Below are 24,526 nucleotides of genomic sequence, written 5' to 3'. Positions count from 1 at the left end.
TCATTGTATATTCTAATCAATGAAATTTTATTTGTAATTTCATGGTATAATGACCGTAAGTACATAGCTTCTTTGATACATTCAGAAATACTAATGAATTCCGATTCACAACTGCTCAAGGACACGCTAGTCTGTTTCTTACTACACCATGAGATTACACTTCCCGACAAAGTGAAACAATATCCTGAATAGGACCTCCTATCAAGAACATTACTGCCCCAGTCTGCATCAACAAACCCGGTAAGTTTTGAATCAGAATCACTACTATACCTGAGGCAATAGTGTTTTGTTTTCTTAAGATAACGCAAAACACGTTTAGCATGAGCCCAATGTTCTTTACCATGGCATTTATTAAACTGGCTCAGATAACCTACACTGAAAGAAATGTCGGGTCGCGTCAAAACTGCTAAGTACATGAGACTACCAATGAGTTGTTGATAAGGTAATTCAGTATCACAGCACTCACCCTTATCTAAGTTCAACCTTTCCTCCATAGGAGTCTGAACAGTCTTACAGTCTGTCATATTGAACTTATGCAACAATTTGTCGACATAATCTTCTTGATCTAAAGTTATAACATTGTTTTCTTTATCAACACAAACATTCATGCCTAAACACTGTTTCACTTGACCAAGATCTTTTAATTTAAATTGTGAAGACAGTACCTGTTTCAAGCATTTTGTTTCTTCAGCGTTGTTTGAAAAAACAAAGAAATCATCGACATATAGAGCTACTACAGTCAAACCGTTATCGTTTTTCACATATAAACAAGGTTCTAATTTAGACCTAGTATAACCATGCTCGGTTAAACAATCATCTACCCTCCTGTACCACGCTCTTGAGGATTGTTTGAGCCCATATATGGCTCGCTTCAACTTAAGTACCTGCCCTTTACCTACAGGCGAAGGAAAACCTTCTGGTTTCTCCATATAAATATCCTCCTCAAGGTAGCCGTTCAGGAAAGCAGTGGTCACATCTAAATGACAAATATCTAAGTTCAACTGCACAGAGAGAGCAAATAAAAGTCTTAAAGTTGTATGCCTTACCACTGGCGCGAATGTTTCCTCATAGTCCACTCCATACTTCTGAGTATAGCCCTTGGCTACTAACCTGGCTCTGAACCGCACATTGCCCTCACTATCATACTTCTTTTTAAGCACCCACTTGCACTTTACCACACTAGAGTCTTTTGGAATACTGACAAGCTCCCAGGCCTGGTTTTCTTCAAAGCTATTCAACTCTTCTGCCATAGCTTGTCTCCATTGCTCTTTCTCTGGTCCGCGTAAAGCCTCAGATAGTGACAGACCACTGGCATCGTCCCTCGGGCTAGCATCTGAACAAAGATTTGAAATTCCATACCTTTCAGGAGCTTTTCTTTGTTCTGCTGTTCTCAGGACTGGCCCGGTTCTCTCAGGAGCAGGAACATTATCCGGAACTGAAACACTTTCCGCTGTGGTATCTGGATCCTCATACTCACTAGGATTGATCGAATCATATGATGTATCAGTTAAAGTTCTGGAATTATCTGGACTCTCATCCCCCACTGAACTTTGACATCCTACCTCAGCTTTCTGTATCTGTGGTTGAACTTCAATTTGACAATACGTCACTTTATTTTCAATAATTTTAACATCCCTTGCTGTAAAAAAGGTTCTCTTTTCTGGATCAAATAGTCTATATCCTTTGACCCCTTCTGGGTAACCCATTAGGATAGCTTCTTTAGACTTCTTCTGCCACTTCAACCTTTTCTCTTTGGGAATGTGGACCATGACAGTACTGCCGAAAATCCTTAGATGGCTCAGGTCTGGCTGTGTCCCTGTCCACATTTCAAAAGGAGTTTTGTTGTTCAAACCTGAAGCTATTGTCCGGTTCCTTAAGTAAACTGCACAATTACACGCTTCTGCCCAGAACTCTGTGGGTAGCTCAGCATCAAATAATAAGCATCTAGCTTTCTCACAGACCACGCGATTCTGCCGTTCACATAATCCATCTTGTTCGGGTGTATAAGGATTTGTCCTTTGATGCAGTATCCCATTTAGCTTCAGGAACTCGTTGAACTTCTTACTGCAAAATTCAAGACCATTATCACTTCTTATAATCTTAATCTTTTTGTCAAGTTCATTTTCAACTCTAGCTTTAAACTCTTTAAAACAATCAAGAGCTTGACTTTTCTCCTTCAAAAAATAAATAAATGCCATACGACTATAGTCATCCACAAATAGCAAATAATATCTTGATCCTCCAAGAGATTTTACTTCCATTGGACCAGCTATATCCATGTGAATAATATTTAATAAATCCTGACTTCTGTTGCAATTATTAGGAAATGGCAGTCTGCACTGTTTGCCTTCACAACATACCTTGCAATTACTGATGTCTATCTTGCCGCCAATACTGTAGCCTTGCACTGCATCCTTCATTTTCGCCATGTAGGAGCCATTAACATGTGCGAGACGTCGGTGCCAAGTCTCGGCAGACACTGCCATAGCAACGTTGGTCGTATCTTCTGGCATATTCAATTTGTAAACGCCATTTGTCAGAGCGGCCGTAGCAACATGCTGTCCACTTCTATTGTAAATCTTACAATCCTTTTTAGTGAAGTCCACTCTGTTCCCTTTCTTTATCAGTTGGCTGACCGATAAAAGGTTTGTAGTTAAACTCGGTACACATAGAACATCTTCAACTGTTATGTCGAATTCACTATCTGGAGTCACAGTCGCAATCTGTACGTTTCCGGTACACAACACAGGCAAACATGCCTTATTTGCAACTATAATTTCACTAGTTGCCGGCTCGTACGATGCATTCATAACCCAACATTCGTTTGGTGTTAAATGGGTACTAGCGCCACTATCAATATAGTACTCGTCTTTCTTAAAATCGGCACTTAAAAACACAGCACTGAATGCATGAGACTGTTTCCGTATACCAGTTTTATTTTTAACTGAATTCTTTTCGTAATTCGGGCATTGATTTCTATAATGACCCGATTCTTTGCATCTGAAACAATTGACTTTGACATTTCTGACTTTTGTTGTCATTTCGCCGCCATCCTGTTTACCACAGACAAATTTCGTTTTGTTTTTCTTGTTATGTTGGTAACTTGACGTACTCGCGAATGCATTCTCAGTCTCGTTCCCATTCCCTGTCAAATTTGAATTTTTCTCTTCCATGTCTAAAAGCTTTGTTTTGATGGCGTCTGTCGTGATGGAAATGCCGGAATGCTCTATTGCCATAATCATCGGGGAATATTTCTCAGGCAAACCTGCTAATAATAGCGAGCCGATCCACTCATCACTAATGGCAAAACCTGTGCCACTTAATTTCTGACCATTTTCTACCATTTTTGTTACGTATTCTGTCATCGAATTTGAATTTTCGAGCCTTATGGAAATTAAATTTCGTAACAACGTAATTCTTCTGGCGAAACCAGAGTCGTCAAATAAGCTTTTGAGTTTTGTCCACAATTCAAACGTAGTTTTGACACCTTTTACATGGACATACAAGGAAGGGTCGATAGTCAAAATCAATTTCGCACGGGCTTTTTCGTCATCTGCAACTTCTGTACCCGTAGCTTCTGGCTTACGCGTAACAAACTTCTGCGTGCCTTCTAGGATAAGAAAATTCTCTGCTGCGAAAACCCACTCACAATAATTTTCTCGGCCACGTAACTTGGGCACATTCGCCACATAGTTTGGTGACGACATCTCCGGAGATTAGTCACAGATCACTTCACAATATAAATAAATAACACAATACACTGTAAACTGCAATCTAATACTTGACTAAACCCCCCGTATTGATCAATAAAATATACCCATAACCTATTGTTAATCAAATACGTGTAAATGCTCCGAAGATGATTTATTGAGTGAAAACTAGAATACAACGTCATGAACATCATGTCATATTTAAAATTATATTTAGAACATTGCATTCCTTATTCAAACATACACTGTAGATGGCGCTGCTGGATATTAAAAAACAACAATCATGAATAGAATAGGACAATCTTACACAGATCTAATATTGATTAATACGGAAAAGTTCAACTAGGCTTGTGATGTTGGGACTTAAACAAAAATATATAAATACTGTATGGATATATAGAGGTATATATGTATACATACCTAGAAAGTACCTAAGACTTGAATATAATAGTATAACATTTTATATGAGCATTAATTCGTTTTAATCCATAGGCAACCCTATCGTCCGACGCTGCGCACGTGCGGTTCGTTTCTTTGTTAGAATTTTGTAGGTATTTAAAAGGCGGCATTTTGTGAACATCAAAGCAGTGGGCCTTCTGTACTTGTACTATTATATATTCTGTGATAGACCTAAAATTCGCAAAAATTATCAAAATAAAAAAATAAGAAGAAAAACGAAACGCTCAATGAGATCTTACTCACAACTTAAAATTGTTGTTCGAATACATTGAAATAATTTAAAAGGTAAATATTACATACTATAATCTACTTACATAACATGCACTGTCGCGCCATCATAATACATAAAATTATAAACGCCATACTCTCCCGCAAAAGCTACCGAAGGTCACCGCCATAAGTATTGTCTGCAGCAATTTAATACTCAGGACCTGAAAAATAAAAGTATAAGAAAATCTTAATCTTTACTTACATAAAGTGCACCTCTGCCCCATGACGCATTGTCATACGGATGTCGTAATTGCACGCTGCGAAAATGCCAAAGATGAGAACCATTAAGAGTGTCTGTAACAATTTTATAGCCAGCACCTGCAAGCGGACACAAAACTACACGTTAGATTTGAAAAAGACATCTAGATAGGCATAACGAGACACGTACCTACACACACACACAGAGAGACAAACAAGCAGTTCAGCGCACAAGACTTAATTTAAGAAATAAAATTACAATGTTTATTTTAATTAATAAATATATTTTGTTATACAAGGGGGCAAAGTTGTATTTTAACGCCGAGTGTGGAATTGAAAAACGAGCAAGTGAAAGGAGTCTATAGTTGAACCACGAGCGAAGCGAGTAGTTCGAGAATAGAATCCTGAACTTGCGAGTTTGCATTTGCACCCGAGTGTAACACAAAACTTTTCCCCTCACTATAGCGAGGAAACTACAACGTAAAAAATGCGTTTATCACTGCAGTGCTTCCAGCCGGCGTATCATGCTGCCAATTTTATCACTTATCCACGTGGATAAAGCATCCGTCACGCTTTAGCAAGTATGTCAGTGTGAGAGTGACAGATGTCTTATCCACGTGGATAAGTGATAAAATTGGCAGCATGATACGCCGGCTGTAGTTCTACAGGTGGTAAATCATCTTTATTACTAGATTCACCTACTTTTACCAATTTTAAAGCAGTTAATTTGACTTTATTCAAGGTCAAATTACATTACCCACTAGTGGATAAAATGCGTTTTTACCCGCTGGTATTAAAGGGTGGGGTTATGGGTTAAATTGTGGCGTAGGCGAGAGGCTGGCAACCCGTCACTGCAATGTCACAGTTTCGTTTTCTTTCAACCCCTTATTTGCCAAGAGTGGCACTGAAGCTTTAGTAGTTTCATGTGTTCTGCCTACCCCTTTATGGGATACAGGGTGGCTAGCCGAATGGCACAATCGCTCACGAAACGCTCACGAAACGAAGCGCTAGTAGATATCTATCTCTATCGCGCTTGCGTATTGGCGCGACAGAGCCAGCGGCGTATCGCTTTCGTTTGGCGTCGGAGAAATGCCATTCGGCTACGGGGCCAGGCGTGATTGTATGTATGTATGTATGTATTAAAGGACAAAACACGTGTTTCCGAGCTAATGAGGGGAAAATAACTATTGCTTTTTATTCAATCCATCAGTTAGAAAAAGTCCTGAAAAACGTCGTATGAAACACGGTCGTATCCATTGATCATTAGGTACACACAGTTTTATGCGCGCTCACTTTGCTCGCGCGCACGACACCAACTCATGCCTTACATACCTTTTGTAAAAACCCAATTCTAGTGGTTTTGTCATCGAAGCAGTTGTTGGTTATCAATTCTGATACATCGTCACAATTTGGTTCCGACTCATTTGGCATCTGTAAGAAAATTATTCTCGGTTAGATTACAACAATATGAGAAACCATGAAAAGGTATCTCTTGACTTTCCTAGCAGTTGAGGAATTCAAATAAAGGGATACGTTAACTCTTCTGTAACATTTATTGACAATGACTTAACCCTTAAATGCATGACCTTGACAAAGATTTATTCAAATTTTAATTTTGACACGCTGTCAATAGAGTAAAAAACCGGCCAAGAGCGTATCGGGCCACGCTCAGTGTAGGGTTCCGTAGTTTTCCGTATTTTTCTCAAAAACTACTGAACCTATCAAGTTCAAAACAATTTTCCTAGAAAGTCTTTATAAAGTTCTACTTTTGTGATTTTTTTCATATTTTTTAAACATATGGTTCAAAAGTTAGAGGGGGGGGACGCACTTTTTTTTCCTTTAGGAGCGATTATTTCCGAAAATATTAATATTATCAAAAAACGATCTTAGTAAACCCTTATTCATTTTTAAATACCTATCCAACAATATATCATACGTTGGGGTTGGAATAAAAAAAAAATTCAGCCCCCACTTTACATGTAGGGGGGGTACCCTAATAAAACATTTTTTTCCATTTTTTATTTTTGCACTTTGTTGGCGTGATTGATATACATATTGGTACCAAATTTCAGCTGTCTAGTGCTAACGGTTACTGAGATTATCCGCGGACGGACGGACGGACGGACAGACAGACATGGCGAAACTATAAGGGTTTCTAGTTGACTACGGAACCCTAAAAATGCATGATATGCATATATACTATGCATTTAAGGGTTAATATTGAAAGTGCATCTACTGAGTGAGTGTACGACTGGTAATTTTACTTTAAGCCAAAGAGGGTCTAGATTTGGAAGAAGTAACCTAACCTAACCACAAAATTATAAAAAAATTGAATAAACTCCCGACATAATGGACCTAGTTTCTTGAAACATGGCTAAGATCACTTCCGACTAAGCTTTCAAACAAAAAAAACTATCTAAATCGGTTCATACGTTTATACATACACACAAATTAGACAGACAGACGTACACACCAAACTTATAACACGTTAAAAATCACTCTACCTTTAAGAAATCCTCTGGTATTGAGATGGAACTTACAGCAATATTAGCGGTAGAGTTGTGAATAGAGTTGTACGCTGGAGGTAAGTCCGACGACGTCATGGTGTCTCCTGACCTGGAAAATAATACACCAATTATAAATATGACATCAATTAGTTTATCAAGATAGATAGATAGATAAAAACTTTATTCATTTCCACAACATACATGGTTTAAATTACAAAACATTTACATGCAACTTAAAATTAAGAAAAACAATCTATTCTAAAAAATCTTAACTATAATGATACGATCAACAAATATCCTAAACGTTTAGGGTTCCGTGCCTCAAAAAGGAAAAACGAAACCCTTACTCGTGCGTCTATCTGTCACAGCGAAATTTCTCTAAAACTACTAAACCGATTAACATGAAATTTGGCACACATGTGTTAACCTGTGACCCGAAGACGGACATGTAATTTAAATTAAGAAAATTTAATTTTTGGGGCAGGTTTGGGGGTAAGAGTGAAAATTAAAAATCAAAGTTTTTTTTACTATATTGAATAGTCAAGTAATTTAAGAAAATAGGCAAAAAATGACCCGCCTCCCTATCTCCGAAACTACTAAGCGCAAAATTTTCAAAAAAAGACACGAGAAAGAAGGCGCTTAAGCCCTTCTTGTGGTGTAAAGGGTAAGGTTGGATATTAATACAAAGGTGCATATTTCATAATTTGGGCCCACCCAATTAGCGTAAGTTGTTAACAAAAAATAACTCGCTGTCAGTTTTGTGACGACAATTAAGCATGAAATCTGTCTAAAAATTTACTTTTTTCACATTCTGAATGTAGATTATCGCTTAAAGTTTATGTAATTAACACAAAAACAATATTTTTATTCAAATTTCATTCTTAATTATTGTCACAAAACTGATAGTGAGTTAATTTTTGTAAACAACTGTCGCTAATTGGGGGGTCCCAAATTCTGAAAAGGCCCAAATAACAAATAGTTGTGTGAGAAGATAATGATGACTTGACACCTCAAACTACATCCATAGAAAAAACGATTTCTGTTTTTCGATAGCAAGTCCGTGAGCAAAAGTAGTCACAAGGCACATTGCAAAAACCTTTTAGGTATGGATGCATGGAACATCCACATTTTTAAGTTGGTTCAATAGCTTTAGCTTGAAGAAGTGACACACAATCTCCCGATATTTCGACGCAGTTGCATGCATCATGCATTGGATCGAGTTGCATAGTCCTAAGGTAATTTCGAATCAAGAGCAGAATTATGACAAGCTATCGAAAAGGAAATACTATCTCAGAGCCCCCGTTAGGTATAACGACGAGCGAAGCGAGGAGGAGTGTTAGGTATCGTGCATCCCCAACACATCTGACTCGCTATCAAAAAGTAAATTGCAACTTTATGCCGTCTAAATATTATGCATAAATATTATCCGCAAAAGTACTATTCGACTAGAAGACTATTATGCTCATCAACATTATGCCAACGTACGATTCGGTATTATAAAAATCTGCTAAATGATTTATGGCAAATCATATTCTGCGTAAGGTATTTCTGCCAAGGACTATTATGCAAATAAATACATGGGGAAAAAGTTTCTGCAAGATAATAGAGATACAGAAGAGAGAGTGAAGGTTGAAGAGATGGAGAGTGACATAGGCTATTTTTTGTCTCTTTCTAACCCCCCAAGTCTCTAAAATGGGGGGGTGGAAGTTTGAAGCGTTCCGCAACTTTCGAATTTAACGCGAGCGATGCCACGGGCAAAAGCTAGTTGTTTTATAAAATTAACAAGTCAAAATACTGACCAATAAATACAGTTAAATATTAATTAATTCAATTAATTTAATCTTGTTTGCCGCAATCTAATCATTCTAATCAATCAATATGGTTATTGGTTATCAAATTAAAACAAATGAAATATGTTTAGATATCTCAGTTTTAGGGTTCCGTAGCCAACTAGGAACCCTTATAGTTTTTTAGGGTTCCGTAGTCAACTAGGAACCCTTATAGTTTCGCCATGTCTGTCTGTCCGTCCGTCCGTCCGTCCGTCCGTCCGTCCGTCCGTCCGCGGATAATCTCAGTAACCGTAAGCACTAGAAAGCTGAAATTTGGTACCAATATGTATATCAATCACGCCAACAAAGTGCAAAAATAAAAAATGGAAAATAATGTTTTATTAGGGTACTCCCCCTACATGTAAAGTGGGGGCTGATATTTTTTTTCATTCCAACCCCAACGTGTGATATATTGTTGGATAGGTATTTAAAAATGAATAAGGGTTTACTAAGATCGTTTTCTGATAATATTAATATTTTCGGAAATAATTGCTCCTAAAGGAAAAAAAAGTGCGTCCCCCCCCCTCTAACTTTTGAACCATATGTTTAAAAAATATGAAAAAAATCATAAAAGTAGAACTTTATAAAGACTTTCTAGGAAAATTGTTTTGAACTTGATAGGTTCAGTAGTTTTTGAGAAAAATACGAAAAACTACGGAACCCTACACTGAGCGTGGCCCGACACGCTCTTGGCCGGTTTTTGTATATACATATATTGGCATGACCAAAAACAGGCATCAAGAAATAATAGTTCGGTACCTAATTTAAAAAAAGTCAGGACTAAAACTGTGAAGTCTGAAAGTCGAAATGTTCCCTGAAGTATAGTGAGAATTTAAGCAACTTATAGTGAGAATTTAGGTAACTTATCACTTATGAACAAAATAGCTAACTGTAATAGACAATATTATACCTATAATAACATATAATTTTATAATATGCTCATATAAACATTAATTCAAGTATATTATCTTGTTTAAATAATAAATTGCATGTTGCGGGAATGTTCTGCGAACATTCTCAAGAATGTTTCCGCTTTTTGGGAATGTTCTGCAATTTCTACATTACTAGGCTAGGTTGATCTGTGTAAGGTGTGACGTCCCCCAATTTTTTTTTCATACCGACTGTTATGATGCCGCTAAATTATCATGGAACAGACAAATTTTTATTCGCGATTTCAGCATTGGTCCCATTATAAAAGTTGTTTAATATGACCTCAAAAGTCACTATAAAAAGTTTAAATATACAATGGATTTATTCTACCCTGTATTTATTAATATCTACAATTCTACATACAAGACTTGTGTTTAAATAATTAACATATTTACGCATATTAGACTTGTTTTGCATTTAAAAAATAACCTACAGCGGTGAATGCAAAAATCACAATTAACGATCAAACTTTTTCCTCAAGCGGCATTCAGATTTCCAACATTTGACATTGACTTCATCCTAAATGCATCGGACGCGGAGAGAAACGAGATGCAGATACTGCCACTGGGAGTAGTATCGTATTTATATCTATAAATATATGTTCCGAATGACACTGATAACCATGTTTGTAATTTTAGATTCCCAGAAACGGTTACGATAAGTTTTGTATGTATACAATACATAATTATATCCATACTAATAGTATAAATGGGAAAGTGTGTGTGTCTGTTTGCTTGTCCGTCTTTCACGGCAAAACGGAGCGACGAATTGACGTGATTTTTTAAGTGGAGATAGTTGAAAGGATGGAGAGTGACATGGGTTACTTTTTATCTCTTTCTAATGCGAGCGAAGCCGCGGGAAAAAGCTATTTTGTGTATAGTTTACCTCTAATTTGAATATAGAGGTAGTTATGTCATTTTAACAAAATCAGGAGGTACAGAAAATAATTTAATGTACAGGAAAACTTGAAAGGAAATCGTTTGTTTTCTTGCATAAGTATTACGAAATAGCAACAAATACTGAACCTATTGTAGTCAACACCAACACATTATGATTTCTTAGGTTAGTATGTTTAATAAGCTAGAAGTCAACAAAGGTATTTGTTTGTCTAAAGCTGAAAATGTAAGCCAATCAAGGCAGCTGGTTAAAAGTTGTCTAAAATTAGTCTAAAGATGTCTAAAAGTAACATTAATCAGTAAATCCTTTTCGCATATATAAGGAGCGAGGTCCTACCTGTTTGCATTTTTGTGGCTTAAATTCTAGACTTTGACGTCACACCTAAAAACCACAGTCCGAAACTGTACTTATACTTACAATAAAGTCACTGTTACCAACAAAACTTACCAAGAACTTATCAAAACAAATACACGAACTAATTGTAGGTAAAAATGTATTTAAAAAATACACAAACACAATTTTTGAAGAGCGTGCGCTCTGTACGGTGAATATTTTGCGACTGACGCAATCACCTCTGATATGCTTGTTATACCTATAACACAACTGCTAAATACCTTTAATCGAAATGCGACCTTAACAATGTAAACGTTTGATTTAAATATAAAGCTATTATGTGTTACTTGCGATATTGTTATATCTATTATATGCTTCTATCAAAACAGAGGCGAATTTGTTGTCAACGATGGCATTTTTGGTATCTACAATAGATAAGGGGTATCTTTGCCGGTTTTTAGTGTTATATGTACATAATTATGTGCAATACATATGCTTTACCTACTTTGCGGTTATGTATTGCCTGTTTATAGCTTGTTGTGACTTGTTTACTGTGCATGGTGCAATTATAAAGAAATAACTATTACACAATTATTATGATTTAAAATATTAGGGCGAATAAAATGCCATAATGGGCAAAGATACCCCGGCTCGCACCAATGAGTTTTTCCGAATTTATGTGCGAAATGTCATTTGATATTTACCAGTCGCTTTTCGGTGAAGGAAAACATCGTGAGGAAACCGGACTAATTCCAATAAGGTCTAGTTACCCTTCGGGTTGGAAGGACAGACGGCAGCCGCTTTCGTAAAAACTAGTGCCTACGCCTAATCTCAGGATTAGTTGTCAAAGCGGACCCCAGGCTCCCATGAGCCGTGGCATAAAAAGGCAACCTTTTTTTAACCGCCACCTCAAATATCTCAAAGGAAGGTGGTTCTCAATTCGTCTGTAATTTTTTTTTTTTTTTTTTAATGTTTGTTCCACGATATCTCCGTCGTGAATTTTTTTTTTGATTGAATGTATATGCATACAGATTGGTCCCATTTTTCTCAGAACCCAGTTCTGATGATCAGATCCTGGAGAAATTGAGGGAACTCTTCAAATCTGAAAGGCTAAGGTTATAGTGACTTTGGTATTTTCATAAGAACAGCATCCACTTACGCCTAGAACATTGACATTTGGTGCAGTGGAACTGCTGATGATGGTCAGAACCGAACTCCTCAAATCTGAACGGCACACTTATAGTGACTTTGGTATTTTTATAAGAACAGCATGCACTTACATCCAGAACAGTGACATTTGGTGCAGTGGAACTGCTGATGAAGATCAGAACGGAACTCCTTAAATCTAAACGGCACACTTATACTAACTTTGGTATTTTTATAAAAATAGCATGCATTTAAAGTTCAGAACAGTGACATTTATTTAGTCATGTTTGTTAAGAATGTTGAGTTTTCAAGTCAAATTTTGTCAAGCTTCGATTTCTTATAATCGGATTCATGAGGAATTGAAGAAACTCCTCAAATCTTAACGGTATACGTATATTCATTTGTGTTGCCATCAAAGGATTAAAGTATTAAAAGCAGTTTAAAAAAATACCTACACATTTCTACATAATCCAACATTCGCAAGTAGCTTTCACCAGAACCCCAAAGGCGGCGGTTTTTTCCTTCCGACGCATATGACCAAAAACGCAAATGACCAATAAACGCCAAAGGCTTTACTCGATTAGTTCCAAATACGCAACATACCAAAAACGTGAATTACCAAATTTTTATTACGCGTAATACCTAAAACGCAGATGTCCTTATCTTAATAAGCAATAGGCCATAAACGCAGATGACCATTATGACCAAAACCTAATAAAACAATAGGTCATAATGGCTAATGAAGAACTTAAAGAACGCAAGTGAAGTAAACATGGGGGCTTCGAAAAAGCTTATGATTTTCTCGTCCTAAAACTACGGAACCCTACACTGAGAGTAGCCCGACACGCTCTTGGTCGGTTTTTTTTATTTAACCGGCATGTTTGCACTTGGTTCCATGATGGTTTAATTGTTTCCAATGGAACCAATTATTCCGACAAGTAAAACCCTAGACTCAGATACGAGATCCAGCTCCAAATATTGGCAATGACAAAATAATAACAAAATGCAGTTTTTCTATGAGTATAATTTTAATATTTATTTATGTGAAGAACAGAATATAACACTGTTGAATTGATTAACAAAATAGCTCCTCTCATAATGCGAACTATGTCTTGAGCGTATTCTTGATTAAAGTCCTGGTGAGCATTCAATGAATACTTATTCATATATGGATTCCATTTAGCCAGTATAGCCAAGCGCGGATCCAGCTTCGTGCCCAGGGGGGGGTCACATGGTAAAGGCCCGGGCCCCCGGGGAGGGGGGGGGGTCACGTGGTCTATTTGTATGGCCAGCCTAGGCTCCAGGGGGGGGTCATGACCCCCATGACCCCCTGGATCCGCGCATGAGTATAGTTGCTAGTATTTTCATATTCAACCTATTTAATGTTTTACAGCCATCAATTGCGATGTGTCGACATGATGATAAAAGTATGTAAAGCCTGACAAGATTTTATTTGAACCTGAAAGAGTGTCGCTACAAACCGCTTTCATATGGCAATAATGTGCGGACGTCATATATAATGGGGACAGCGTGTACTGGTTTCGCTTTAATATTTGTAGAAAATGAAAAGAGGGTTTTAGAGAATCAAAGTTTAATAAGCAAGGTTTAAATGCTACTTGTTTCCGCACAGCCTAAAATCCATGAATCTTGTGCCTTTATCGAAGTCGTCGAGGTTTATTTTCTTTTTGCGTGGGACCTTGTTTTATACTGGTGTCAATGATATAACGGCCTTCTTATTTCTATAAATATTTTTCACGGCAGAGCTACAGACACCTTAAATAAGAACAAAATATAAATTAAGCTAAATCGAAACCAAATAATCACTACAGGACAACCGCACTATAAATTGTCAGTACCGGACATGTCAACAAACGATTTCGGAACATTGTTATCGAAATACTGTGAAATCCTTCATCCTTTTTTGATGTTAGTAAATTATCACCTTAAGTATAATTATTTTCACTTTTTTAAATATTATTTTGGGCAAATTTGCGATGAAACCGTTAGAAAATTGAAAATATTTACTTCTCGTTTACATCACTGACATTCAATGACTTTTGACGACGGGTGTCAAACATTAATCCTTGCCAGTAAAATAAATTAGTTCAGCTGAAAATCCGCAACGTGGCGAGGGTCAAATAAAAACTTGTCAGGCTATAAATGATTGAACATTTTCAATTATTACGCGATTAGCCTAAATGAAGGAATTGGCCTTTTGCGTTTTTGGTCAATTACTGAACACCATCATTCACGAACTGATAAGTTTAAATACATAATTCGCCAAAAATGACTATTTGGTCTTTTGCGTTTTTGGTAATTTACAATTCAAACTGGTTTTCCAATGGCGGCTGGGCAGTTGCAAAAATAAACGCAACAGACGATAACAAACGTCGCGCGGGGAAACCCCAGACGCAAAAGCCAGTTTTATTATGAAGTCTAGACTTTCGCTTGATTGTCATTCGGCTCTATTGCCTAGGTAACAGAGTTAACGCGAGTCAGCTGGTATGGTCGATTCGAACTCGCCTGTGTATTGTTGATAGCATGTGTCGATCCCGCTCGTTCGAATCATTTGTGCGACGTGACATATAGAGTCATTTGCTCCTAAATATAAAGTACCTAATTTTAGACTTAGATTTTTATGTACTTTCTTATATTATGTGTAGATTTAATTGATTGTAATTCAAATTGAACAGACTTTGTTCATGCCTAATTATTGTAGCGAATTGTGTATTGTATCAATTGTAATGTAATTTAAATTCAAATATGAATATTATGTTATGTATGTGACGTGTGAAAGTGCCCCTGTGACCAATTTGCTGATTTTTTTTTGTACGCCTAATTATCATATCTGAATGAGTCAAATGACGCTTTTTATTACTGTCTAGACGTACTTAATTATGTAATATGTAATATACTTACAGTTTGGGCAATAACCAAGGAAATGTTCCGGTACTTTCTCCTTTCCTGGACTTTAGTACGCGAGTTATAAGTAACTTTTCATTCGACTAACTTTATCCGACTGACAGGACGATCTCTTGAGAATTCCCTTACTGTTATAAATTCAAGGCCAGTATTTTTCTGACTTGCATGCACTTAGTAAACAATGCGAATGTTGTCCTTCGTACGCCGGCTGTGACGTCACGGAGCGACGCCGGCGGTGAACATAACCAGACTGACACACGACAGTTAAAAACTGGCAACTGTGCAGAACCAACGCGCGATTCTCTTTTGTTTATAATTATCTGTGCCTCTCTTTCTTTTTGTTTATCTCATTCATGTTTTAGACCACTGATAAGTTTACTCGAATTTAAACAAAAACAATAACTATACTTGTTATCAATGTTATAATGCATCTGGTCACTTGGAACGGCAAATGGTGGAAGTGTCAAGTTTGAGAATTAGTTCGCATGATACAAGTAAGTATCTTTTATGAAACTTTGCGGATTGAACATTTTTTTTAGTATCAGTTATTTCATTGCTATAAGCTGGGTACTTATTTTATTAATTAAATTTAACAATTTTACTTGTGTTATTTGTTTGACCTTTTACACATTGGGTGTTTTTTTTTTGTCTATTTCCAATAAATTAAAATACTTTTAGTGGGTTTATTAATCTGATAGTTTATCAGTGTCATCTATCTTGCTACTTCTAGTTATAAATTTAATATCTTGTTATGTTTTCAAAATTGTTTGTTGATCAGTGAAACTTTTGTAATACGAGTACACAAGTATAGGGTGCCGTTTGCGATTCTCAGAATTTTGTTTTCCTCATTAAAGTGCATGTGATGTATGTAAATAAATAAATAAATAAATATTGGGGACACCTTACACAGATCAACTTAGCCCCAAACTAAGCAAGGCTTGTACTATGAGTGCTAAGCGACGATATACATACTTAAATAGATAAATACATACTTATATACATAGAAAACATCCATAACTCAGGAACAAATATCTGAGCTCATCACACAAATAAATGCCCTTACCGGGATTCGAACCCAGGACCGCGGCTTAGCAGGCAGGGTCACTACCGACTGAGCCAGACCGGTCGTCATGGTGTCTATAAATAAGTTTGTGTGTAAAGTCAAAGTAGAATGAAATTTAAATTCCACAAATTCGAAATCATGCTAAATGTAGCGCAAGCTGGAAAAGGGAACGCCAAGGCCGTTTGAAGTTTATTTTTATCACATGTCGCTTGATTCGCATGCATATGGATAACCTTTTAAAGGTTAGTGAACACATATCCTACTAAATCAGAGTTAACTTAAATACAGCTCAAAATGACAAACAAAATGTGTTGCGAGTTGCGAATACAAAAAGAAGTAGGTATTCTAACTTAAGTAAAGGTTAAAAATAATATATCGATATTATCTGACAATGTCAAAAATAGGACTTTCAACTATTTTTAGTCTCTTTTGACTCGAATAGATCCGATCCATATCGTATCCGGATTTAATATTGGACGGTTTTTACTATTGGAATGAAACTATTGCACAACATTACAGTGTCAAACGCGACAAAATAATTATGTATGATTTCATAAAACATCAAAATAGTACATTACGATACAAGTGCGTAAAAAAGGAAGTTCGAAACGAGTGGCGATAAATTAAAACACGACCAAAGGGAGTGTTTTAAATCGACACGAGTTACGAATTTCCTTTTCGCGCGTGTATCGTACGACGTTTTTCAGTAGGTACACGTGAGCCTCCGAAGTTGCTAGTCATTTATAGCGTCTCGTTACGAATTTCCACTTTTCCGCACTCGTTGCGTAATGTACCTACTAAAAAAATATGTCATTTGTTACAGAAAAGGAGCAACCATGAAGAATAATGAGGATTTGCCCCGAGTTCATGCACCGAATCACTTACCTTCAACAAATCTACGAACTGCAACGAATGAAGTAAGTTTCATTGTAGTATGTAATAGTTTTTTGTTATACAAGGGGGCAAAGTTGTATTTTAACGCCGAGTGTGGAATTGAAAAACGAGCAAGTGAAAGGATTCTATAGTTGAACCGGTTCGAGAATAGAATCCTGAACTTGCGAGTTTTTTAACACACGAGAAGTAAAATACACTTGCACCCGAGTGTAACACAAAACTTTTCCCCTCACTATAGCGAGGAAACTACAACGCAAAAAAGCGTTTATCACTGCTTCCAGTAGTTCCACAGGTGGTAAATCATCTTTATTACTAGATTCACCTACTTTTATAAATTTTAAAGCAGTTAATTTGACTTTATTCAAGGTCAAATTACGTTACCCACTAGTGGATAAAATGCGTTTTTACCCGCTGGTATTAAAGGACAAAACACGTGTTTCCGAGCTAGTGAGGGGAAAAGTATGTTTCTCCTGACTGACAGATCGGGGTACGTAGCCAAATGCACTCTCTCGCTCTTCCGTATTGGCGCGAGAGAGCCAGACTGCGGTTCGATAGGCGTCTAGCGTCAGCGATATTTCGGCAAGGCCGGTTTTCTTGACTAAATCTCAGCTACATAAGAAGTAAAAAGCCATTTTGAGAATGAAACATGTAGCTAAATATTCTTGTTGGTATTCTTGTAGGTTGTTTTTTTACGTTCTTTTTGTGAGATGAGATAAGATAATCATTAAATTTGTTGCGAACCATGGTTACAAAGTTGTTTACATATGAGTACATAGGATCACATGGTACCCTGGTCGGGTATGGCAATTTTTAATACTATTTAAAGTAAAAATATAAAAAAAAATCGGGAGAAATGGTTTCTTTAACTGTCAAATACTTATTTATATTTGCTAAGACTAGTACTGAACTGGAGTTCTGAACTGAACCTTGACAATAATGGCAATGATTTGTATAATGTAATAAAAAAAAAAAATATTGGGGGACACCTTACACAGATCAACTTAGCCCCAAACTAAGCAAAGCTCGTACTATGGGTGCTAAGCGACGATATACATACTTAAATAGATAAATACATACTTATATACATAGAAAACATCCATGACTCAGGAACAAATATCTGTGCTCATCACACAAATAAATGCCCTTACCGGGATTCGAACCTGGGACCGCGGCTCAGCAGGCAGGGTCACTACCGAGTGAGCCAGACCGGTCGTCAAATATTAATTGTTTACAGATCCTTGAAGTCACAAATCCGAGAAACGTAACTGATGTTGGTGAACCAGCAACATTGAAAACTGGAAATGAAGAAAACAGTGTATCTGGAGATAAAGTTATTATAGCATTAAAACCTGTAAATGAAGATAACAGTTTATCTGAAGACAAGGCTGCCTCTGACATCTTTGACTCTGATGCTGAATCTCTTCCTAATTTAGACTCTGAAGATGAAACGGAAGAATGGTTTGAAGACAAGACTACTCGTATTGCTTTTATCCAAAAGGTAACACAGTACTTCTTATACAGCCGGTTCTACAAGCAAATAAACCAGGCCGTTTTTATAACAAAATTACCTCATCATTAAATAAAACTATGGAAACGAATTAAATCGCGTATAATGAATTTAAAATACATCCCGACATTTCGAAGTTCGAAACGTCGGGATGTATTTTAAATTCATTATACGCGATTTAATCCGTTTCCATAGTTTTATTTCATGAGTAACTATCGCGGTAACCGAAGACAATATTACCTCATCATTCTCTTGCCCTTATCCCAGTCACTTGGGGTCGGCGCAGCATGTCTTTCTCTTCCATACATCTCTGTCACTCGTCATCTCATCATTAACTTGTTTTAGTTCCATATCATGTCTCACACAGTCCATCCACCTCTTCTTCGGTTTTCCCCTCCCGTTACTTCCACCACCTTCCACATTCATTCGTAATACCTTTCTCGTCACATGCCTTTCATCCCTCCGCATTACATGTCCATACCATGCTAGTCGATTCGCTCTTACTTTTTCAACAATCGGTGCTACTTACAAAACACCTAATGTTACAAAATTACCTAATGTGATATAAAATGTTAAAACTAAACGGAAAATTGCACAACTCACAACTCTTGTAGAACTCAAACCTTCTGGAATACCGGTCCAGCTGCTCTTACCAACTGAGCCACGGAGGCCTATGGGATGTGTGCGATTTTAAGTGCATTATTTTTAAATAAATAAAATAAAAGTAGCTACCTAATTCTACCATAATTCGCACTCATCATCCTCCTTGCATTGTCCCGGTATTTGCCACGGCTCACGGGAGCCTGGGTTCCTGGGGAATTAACACAAATTAATTTAATTTGCCTGCATCATGTCTTAAATTTTTAATTATGGAAGTCACTTCCTTGAAGTAGGCCTCCCCCAGTGTTCTCCAAGTATCTCTATCTTGAGCTACTTTCTTCATACGTTTCCTGAATATGTCTTCTCAGCAGTAAGCGTAGTCGAATGCACAAACGCTCATGATAATATCTCTTTTTTGCGTATTGGCGCGACAGAGCCAGACTACCTTTCTGCGGCGTTTCGGTGGCGTTTTGCGTCGCCGAAATGCCATTCGGCTACGGGACCAGATATGATTAATTATAAACTATATTATTTTTCAGGTGCTGGCTATAAAACTCTTGCAGTTATTAGGAATTACTGGAGTGACAGTGCTCGTGTTTGTGAATCGTTGGAGTTTGGGAATTAACGACTTTTTGAATAATGCGAACATGACTCATTTGGTGTAAGTATAAAATACATTTTTTTTTATTTGTCCCGTGTGGTGACGAGGCCCGTGTGGTGACGGATTAAGAATTTCACCACCCCCTTTCTTCCCGTGGGTGTCGTAGAAGGCGACTGTGGGATATGTGTTAAATTGTGGCGTAGGCGAGAGGCTGGCAACCTGTCACTGCAATGTCACAGTTTCGTTTTCTTTCAACCCCTTATTTGCCAAGAGTGGTACTGAAGCTTGCGTGGATTCATGTGCTCTGCCTACCCCTTCATGGGATACAGGCGTGATTGTATGTATGTATGTATGTATGTACATATTTTTTGTAATATAAGATTGCGTAATTTTACACAAATACATTTACGTTCGTACTCTCAAGAAGGGTTAGACAGGGCATATAGAACAGAGTTATCAGTACCACTTTTAGCAATTATGGGGTTGAAATAAAACTTAATTGTTATTACAGTGATAGATTGCCAGCCCATCGCTCACATCGCAATTAAATTCATACTCCTCTGTCGACTTCTACGACACTCACGGGAGGAAAGTGTGGCAAAAATCTTCATTTATAAAATCACAAACGGGAATCACAAAATGTTTAAAACTATACAAGTCGCTGAACAAAGAACCTTACTGCCAGCAAGTTTTTGTTCGTGTTTATCCACACCCTATTCAAGAATTGTAGGTAAATTTTTCCATGACTAATCTTATTTTTTTCAGTGTCTTATGCATTTTTGGATTCATCGTGACCAACGTGGTATCCTTCGGTTTTCTATTCGGCCGAAACGTGGAAGAGGCTCGTCGGAAAAATCCTTTCCGATATATGTTCCTTACGATATACCCGCTCAGGATATCGGCTCTCATCGTTATTTGTACATTGTATTGGTACTTGACTACTTCAGTAAGTATTTTGAACCTATAGTAAAATAACAAAATATGACCACGATACAAAATTAAAAAAAAAACTTTCGACATATTGGACCGGTTTTCATCAAGCATGACTAAAATTCAGATTTCAAACGAAAAATCTAAATCGGTTCATCTGTTCGAAAGCTTCGATGCCACAGACACACACACAGCCAGATAGACGCGTCAAACTTATAACACCCCGTCGTTTTTGCTTCGGGGGTTAATGAGGAGTAGCAGGTTAGCGTGGTACGGTCATTTGTATGAATCTCATATTAGGCAAAAGAATATTAGAGATGAATGTTGACGGATGCAGAGGTAGGGGTAAACCCAAACAACGATGGATGGATTGTACGAAAGAAGATATGAAAATGAATGAACTCATTTCATGCTTTTTACTGCTGAGATAACGAAAGATAGAGTAGAATGGGACGACAAGTTGTACTGACCTGCACAACGTAGGATATGGGTAGGAAAAAGAAGTAATTAAAGTAACAAACTGTCTTTGCTCAGTCATGATAATTAAATGTTAGCGTCCAAACTATGCACGCCACCTGTCCCGATCCTGCGCAGCTTCTTTCCAGTCACTATACGTAGTAATGTAATTATGGTGTCGCCTAGCACCCACAGTAAAAGCTCTGCTTAGTTTGGGACTAGATTGATCTAAATCCCCCAATATTTCATCAAGATTTGGGTTTATTTGAATTCTTTTATTTACCATAGTTTCTTTTTCAGGTTCTAATAATAATGATCTACTACTGCGTTGTGGTTTTTATCCTGTTTATGTACAGTATACTCTCCTGTCAGACGAATCTGGACTTCACGTTCAAGTACAGCGCCATAGTCGCTGTCAGCACACAAGTCATATTGTGCAGTATGTATTACTTGTATCTTGCGTCTATCTTCAAAGTATTGTTATTACTGTTATTTATTAGTTACTTTCTGTAGTAGTATTGTAAACAAGTATCTTTTTACCTTCAAGTACATTTAGTTACTATTCATAATATGATTATCATATTTTATTGTTAACTTGATTTTGAAAAATAACTTTTTTTTTTCATTTCAGCTGTCACCGCCCCCTTCGCATTTCCCATTTACTTATTCTGGTACATCCCGATGAGTACTTACCTAACTATCTTATGCGCTTCCCTGATTTTAATTTTGGAATACGTCTACATTGTATACGTCATTGCAGCGATAACTTCAAAAAACTATTGGAGGAAAACACCTGCTGACTTCATAGATGGCGCTATAAACTTGCAAATGGACTACTATCATGTTATACGTAGTATCTTTATTGACGTCAGTCGTAGGTGCGGTTTTTTGGAAGTTTGCGATAGTTATGTTCCGAAAATAAGGGATAAGTCGAAAAAGATTAAGAATCGAGTTGTTGAAGCTTTGAGAAGCACCTCTCTTTACGATAAGAAATTGCCTCTCCAGCACTGCTAGACTTATTATTGCTGGGTGGGCCCTGTAACAAAAGCAAAACTTAAACTTACATACATAGTAGGGTACTGACTAACATTTTTTGTTCAGAGATTTCTGAAAATATATAACTTGTATTTTGATTTATATCACTGCTGAAAGTTTTTCTAAGAGGTAATTTATTACGAATTTTGATAAATTGAAGCGACAGACAACGTCAATAGAAACAAGAATGGTGTACCATTGAAGCTAATATGATTTATTTTGTATGAAAAAAATTAAAGACTTTATACTATATTTAAAAGTCGCTGAACAAATGTTGATCAGTTTCAAGAATATAGTCTACAGTTTAATTTTTTGCTTTTGTTATACATATACGGCCCACCCGCTATAAAGCATAAAATACATCCTTTGTGGCGATATGCCTATTACAGTAGCAAGTATAAGTAAGTTAAATACATGAGAAAACGAAGAAATAGTCTTAGGATTATATTCGACTGATATTATTAAATAAAGACTGAATATATGAATACATTGTTTTTATTTTATCCCTTTTCGGTCTTCTATCGGAGTAATTGGGTGTAAAAATAAAATTTCGTTAGTAAAATTCCAATGAATTGATATTTTCCATTTTCTAGGTTTTTCCATATATTTAGATTTTACATCTCTTCTTCTTACTTTCGTAGCATTGTCTTGAGCAGTGTAAAAATTGTCAGAGCAGTCTACTAACTACGCTTCTCCTTGCGGAGTCGATTAATTTTTGGTTTGTTCAGTTTGTTAAATGTTAAATAAAGCAAATTGTTCTCTGAAATGTATTTTATTAGCATTTTCACAGGTATTTGTGACAGACAATAAAGGTAACGAAAAGTTTAGTGTCAGTTAATATGTTGATTCGCCTATTCATTACCCTACCATGGGCACCATGGCAAATTAGGTTTTAAAAAATGAGTCAAGGGCATATTGTTCTTATCCACCCAGGCCATAAAGCTTTGATCCAATTCCAAAACGATTTCCACCACCGCATTGTTGCGATCCTTAGCATTTTCCGCCTTATATTCAACTCGAACATTTCGTTCATATACATCTTCCAACTTATAACTCTGTTTATCAGAATAATAATCAGGCCATGGAAAAGATCCTCCTCCTCTTTCTTTATAAGAAGTCTTTTGAGCATCCGGTTCGAAAATATCATAGAAGGCCGCCATGGAATCAGCACAAACGTAATCTATAGGTAATTCTCCATCTTCGTCAGCCAGTTCGTTTCTCAATAATCCAAAATCAAATCGATTTCCATTGTGAGCGATGAAACACACAGGTTTTTCTAAATCTTTAAGAAAACGGGACGCTTCTAGTTTCAAAGTGGTTTCCCCCATGTCATCGTCTTCTCGGTTTTCACACAGTAGAGCATCATTTTCAAGTATCCAGTGAAGATTTTTATCAGCTGGAGGTTTTGCATAAAAAGCTGGACCTGCTTCTTGAAAATATTTTCGAATATCTTCACAACGAATAGCTTTCATGTGTAACTCTGTTATTTTACGATCACTTAGACTGACTGTACTGAAATCGAAAAACACATATGTTGCAATATTTTCAATGGGCTCCATATTGCGAACTGCAACTGGGTTGTTGAACACGCTTACTGATTCTTTCTTGAGAAAAACACAATTTAAGGCAAGGAATAAGTTTTTTGCCACACTTAACACCAACTTAACACTCTACTCACAGTTCATGAACACAATGTATTTGAAGCGCAAAAGTTTAGACGCAACGAAATGGCGAAATATCAACACGTCATCTAGGTGTAAGAACTTAAGAGTGCACTGCACTGATCAGGACATAGTAAACGTTGCAACTTTTGCAACTGATCTAATTCAGCTCATTTGATTTTACGTCTTTTACTGTGTTAATAAAGTTCACATTCACATACAGGAGTATGGAGTGGGAGTTTAGAGAGTGGGGCTTAAAGTGGGGGAGCAGAACGAACGAACTTTACTTGAAGTACGTTTAAGTCTCAAGGTCGTGATTTGGTATTTTGTTTCTTTCATTTTTTACTAGGCTTGGCAATTTTGGAGAATTGAATAAAGGCTACATATGCAAGGAATGTAAAATACAAATAAATAACCTGTGGTTTTAAGCTATTCTCATCATTATCTTATCTTATATCTGCGGATGCCCTTACGGATACACTACGACCCATATCTTTTGTGCAATTATTCTCACCCTTATGAAAATACGTATTCAATAGGCTACTAGAATAATATCGAATTTGACACAAAAAATGGTT

The 24,526-nt window shown here is 36.8% G+C and overlaps 2 protein-coding genes across 5 annotated transcripts in view; one reads left to right on the top strand and one right to left on the bottom strand.

The window, feature by feature from the left end:
* The window catches only part of LOC125231676, an 85,969-nt gene that overhangs the window by 20,501 nt on the left and 40,942 nt on the right, over positions 1–24,526 (bottom strand). For 2 of the 4 annotated variants that reach the window (XR_007177655.1, XM_048137187.1), the window contains exons 1-4: positions 11,248–11,372; positions 7,142–7,253; positions 5,970–6,068; positions 4,642–4,757 (exon numbers count right to left, since the gene is read on the bottom strand). Coding sequence is in view for 3 of the 4 variants with exons in the window: in XM_048137187.1 (XP_047993144.1) it covers positions 4,642–4,757; positions 5,970–6,068; positions 7,142–7,240 (314 nt within the window). In the remaining variant the exon portion in view is untranslated. Of the gene's footprint in view, positions 1–4,641; positions 4,758–5,969; positions 6,069–7,141; positions 7,254–11,247; positions 11,373–24,526 lie in introns of those variants that run through there. The other 2 variants (XM_048137188.1, XM_048137189.1) reach the window with 2 other exon arrangements.
* LOC125231674 lies at positions 15,483–22,774 on the top strand. Its single transcript, XM_048137184.1, has 7 exons — positions 15,483–15,695; positions 17,088–17,181; positions 18,393–18,656; positions 19,805–19,926; positions 20,632–20,812; positions 21,553–21,691; positions 21,884–22,774. Exons 2-7 carry the CDS (start codon positions 17,101–17,103, stop codon positions 22,264–22,266), a joined length of 1,170 nt encoding a protein of 389 aa, XP_047993141.1. The 5' UTR covers positions 15,483–15,695; positions 17,088–17,100; the 3' UTR covers positions 22,267–22,774.

This window comes from Leguminivora glycinivorella, chromosome 12 (assembly GCF_023078275.1).
Source record: "Leguminivora glycinivorella isolate SPB_JAAS2020 chromosome 12, LegGlyc_1.1, whole genome shotgun sequence".
Classification (NCBI taxonomy): Eukaryota; Metazoa; Arthropoda; class Insecta; order Lepidoptera; family Tortricidae; genus Leguminivora; species Leguminivora glycinivorella.
Note: the sequence above shows the minus strand (reverse complement) of the source record. Positions and strands in the feature narration are given on the sequence as shown.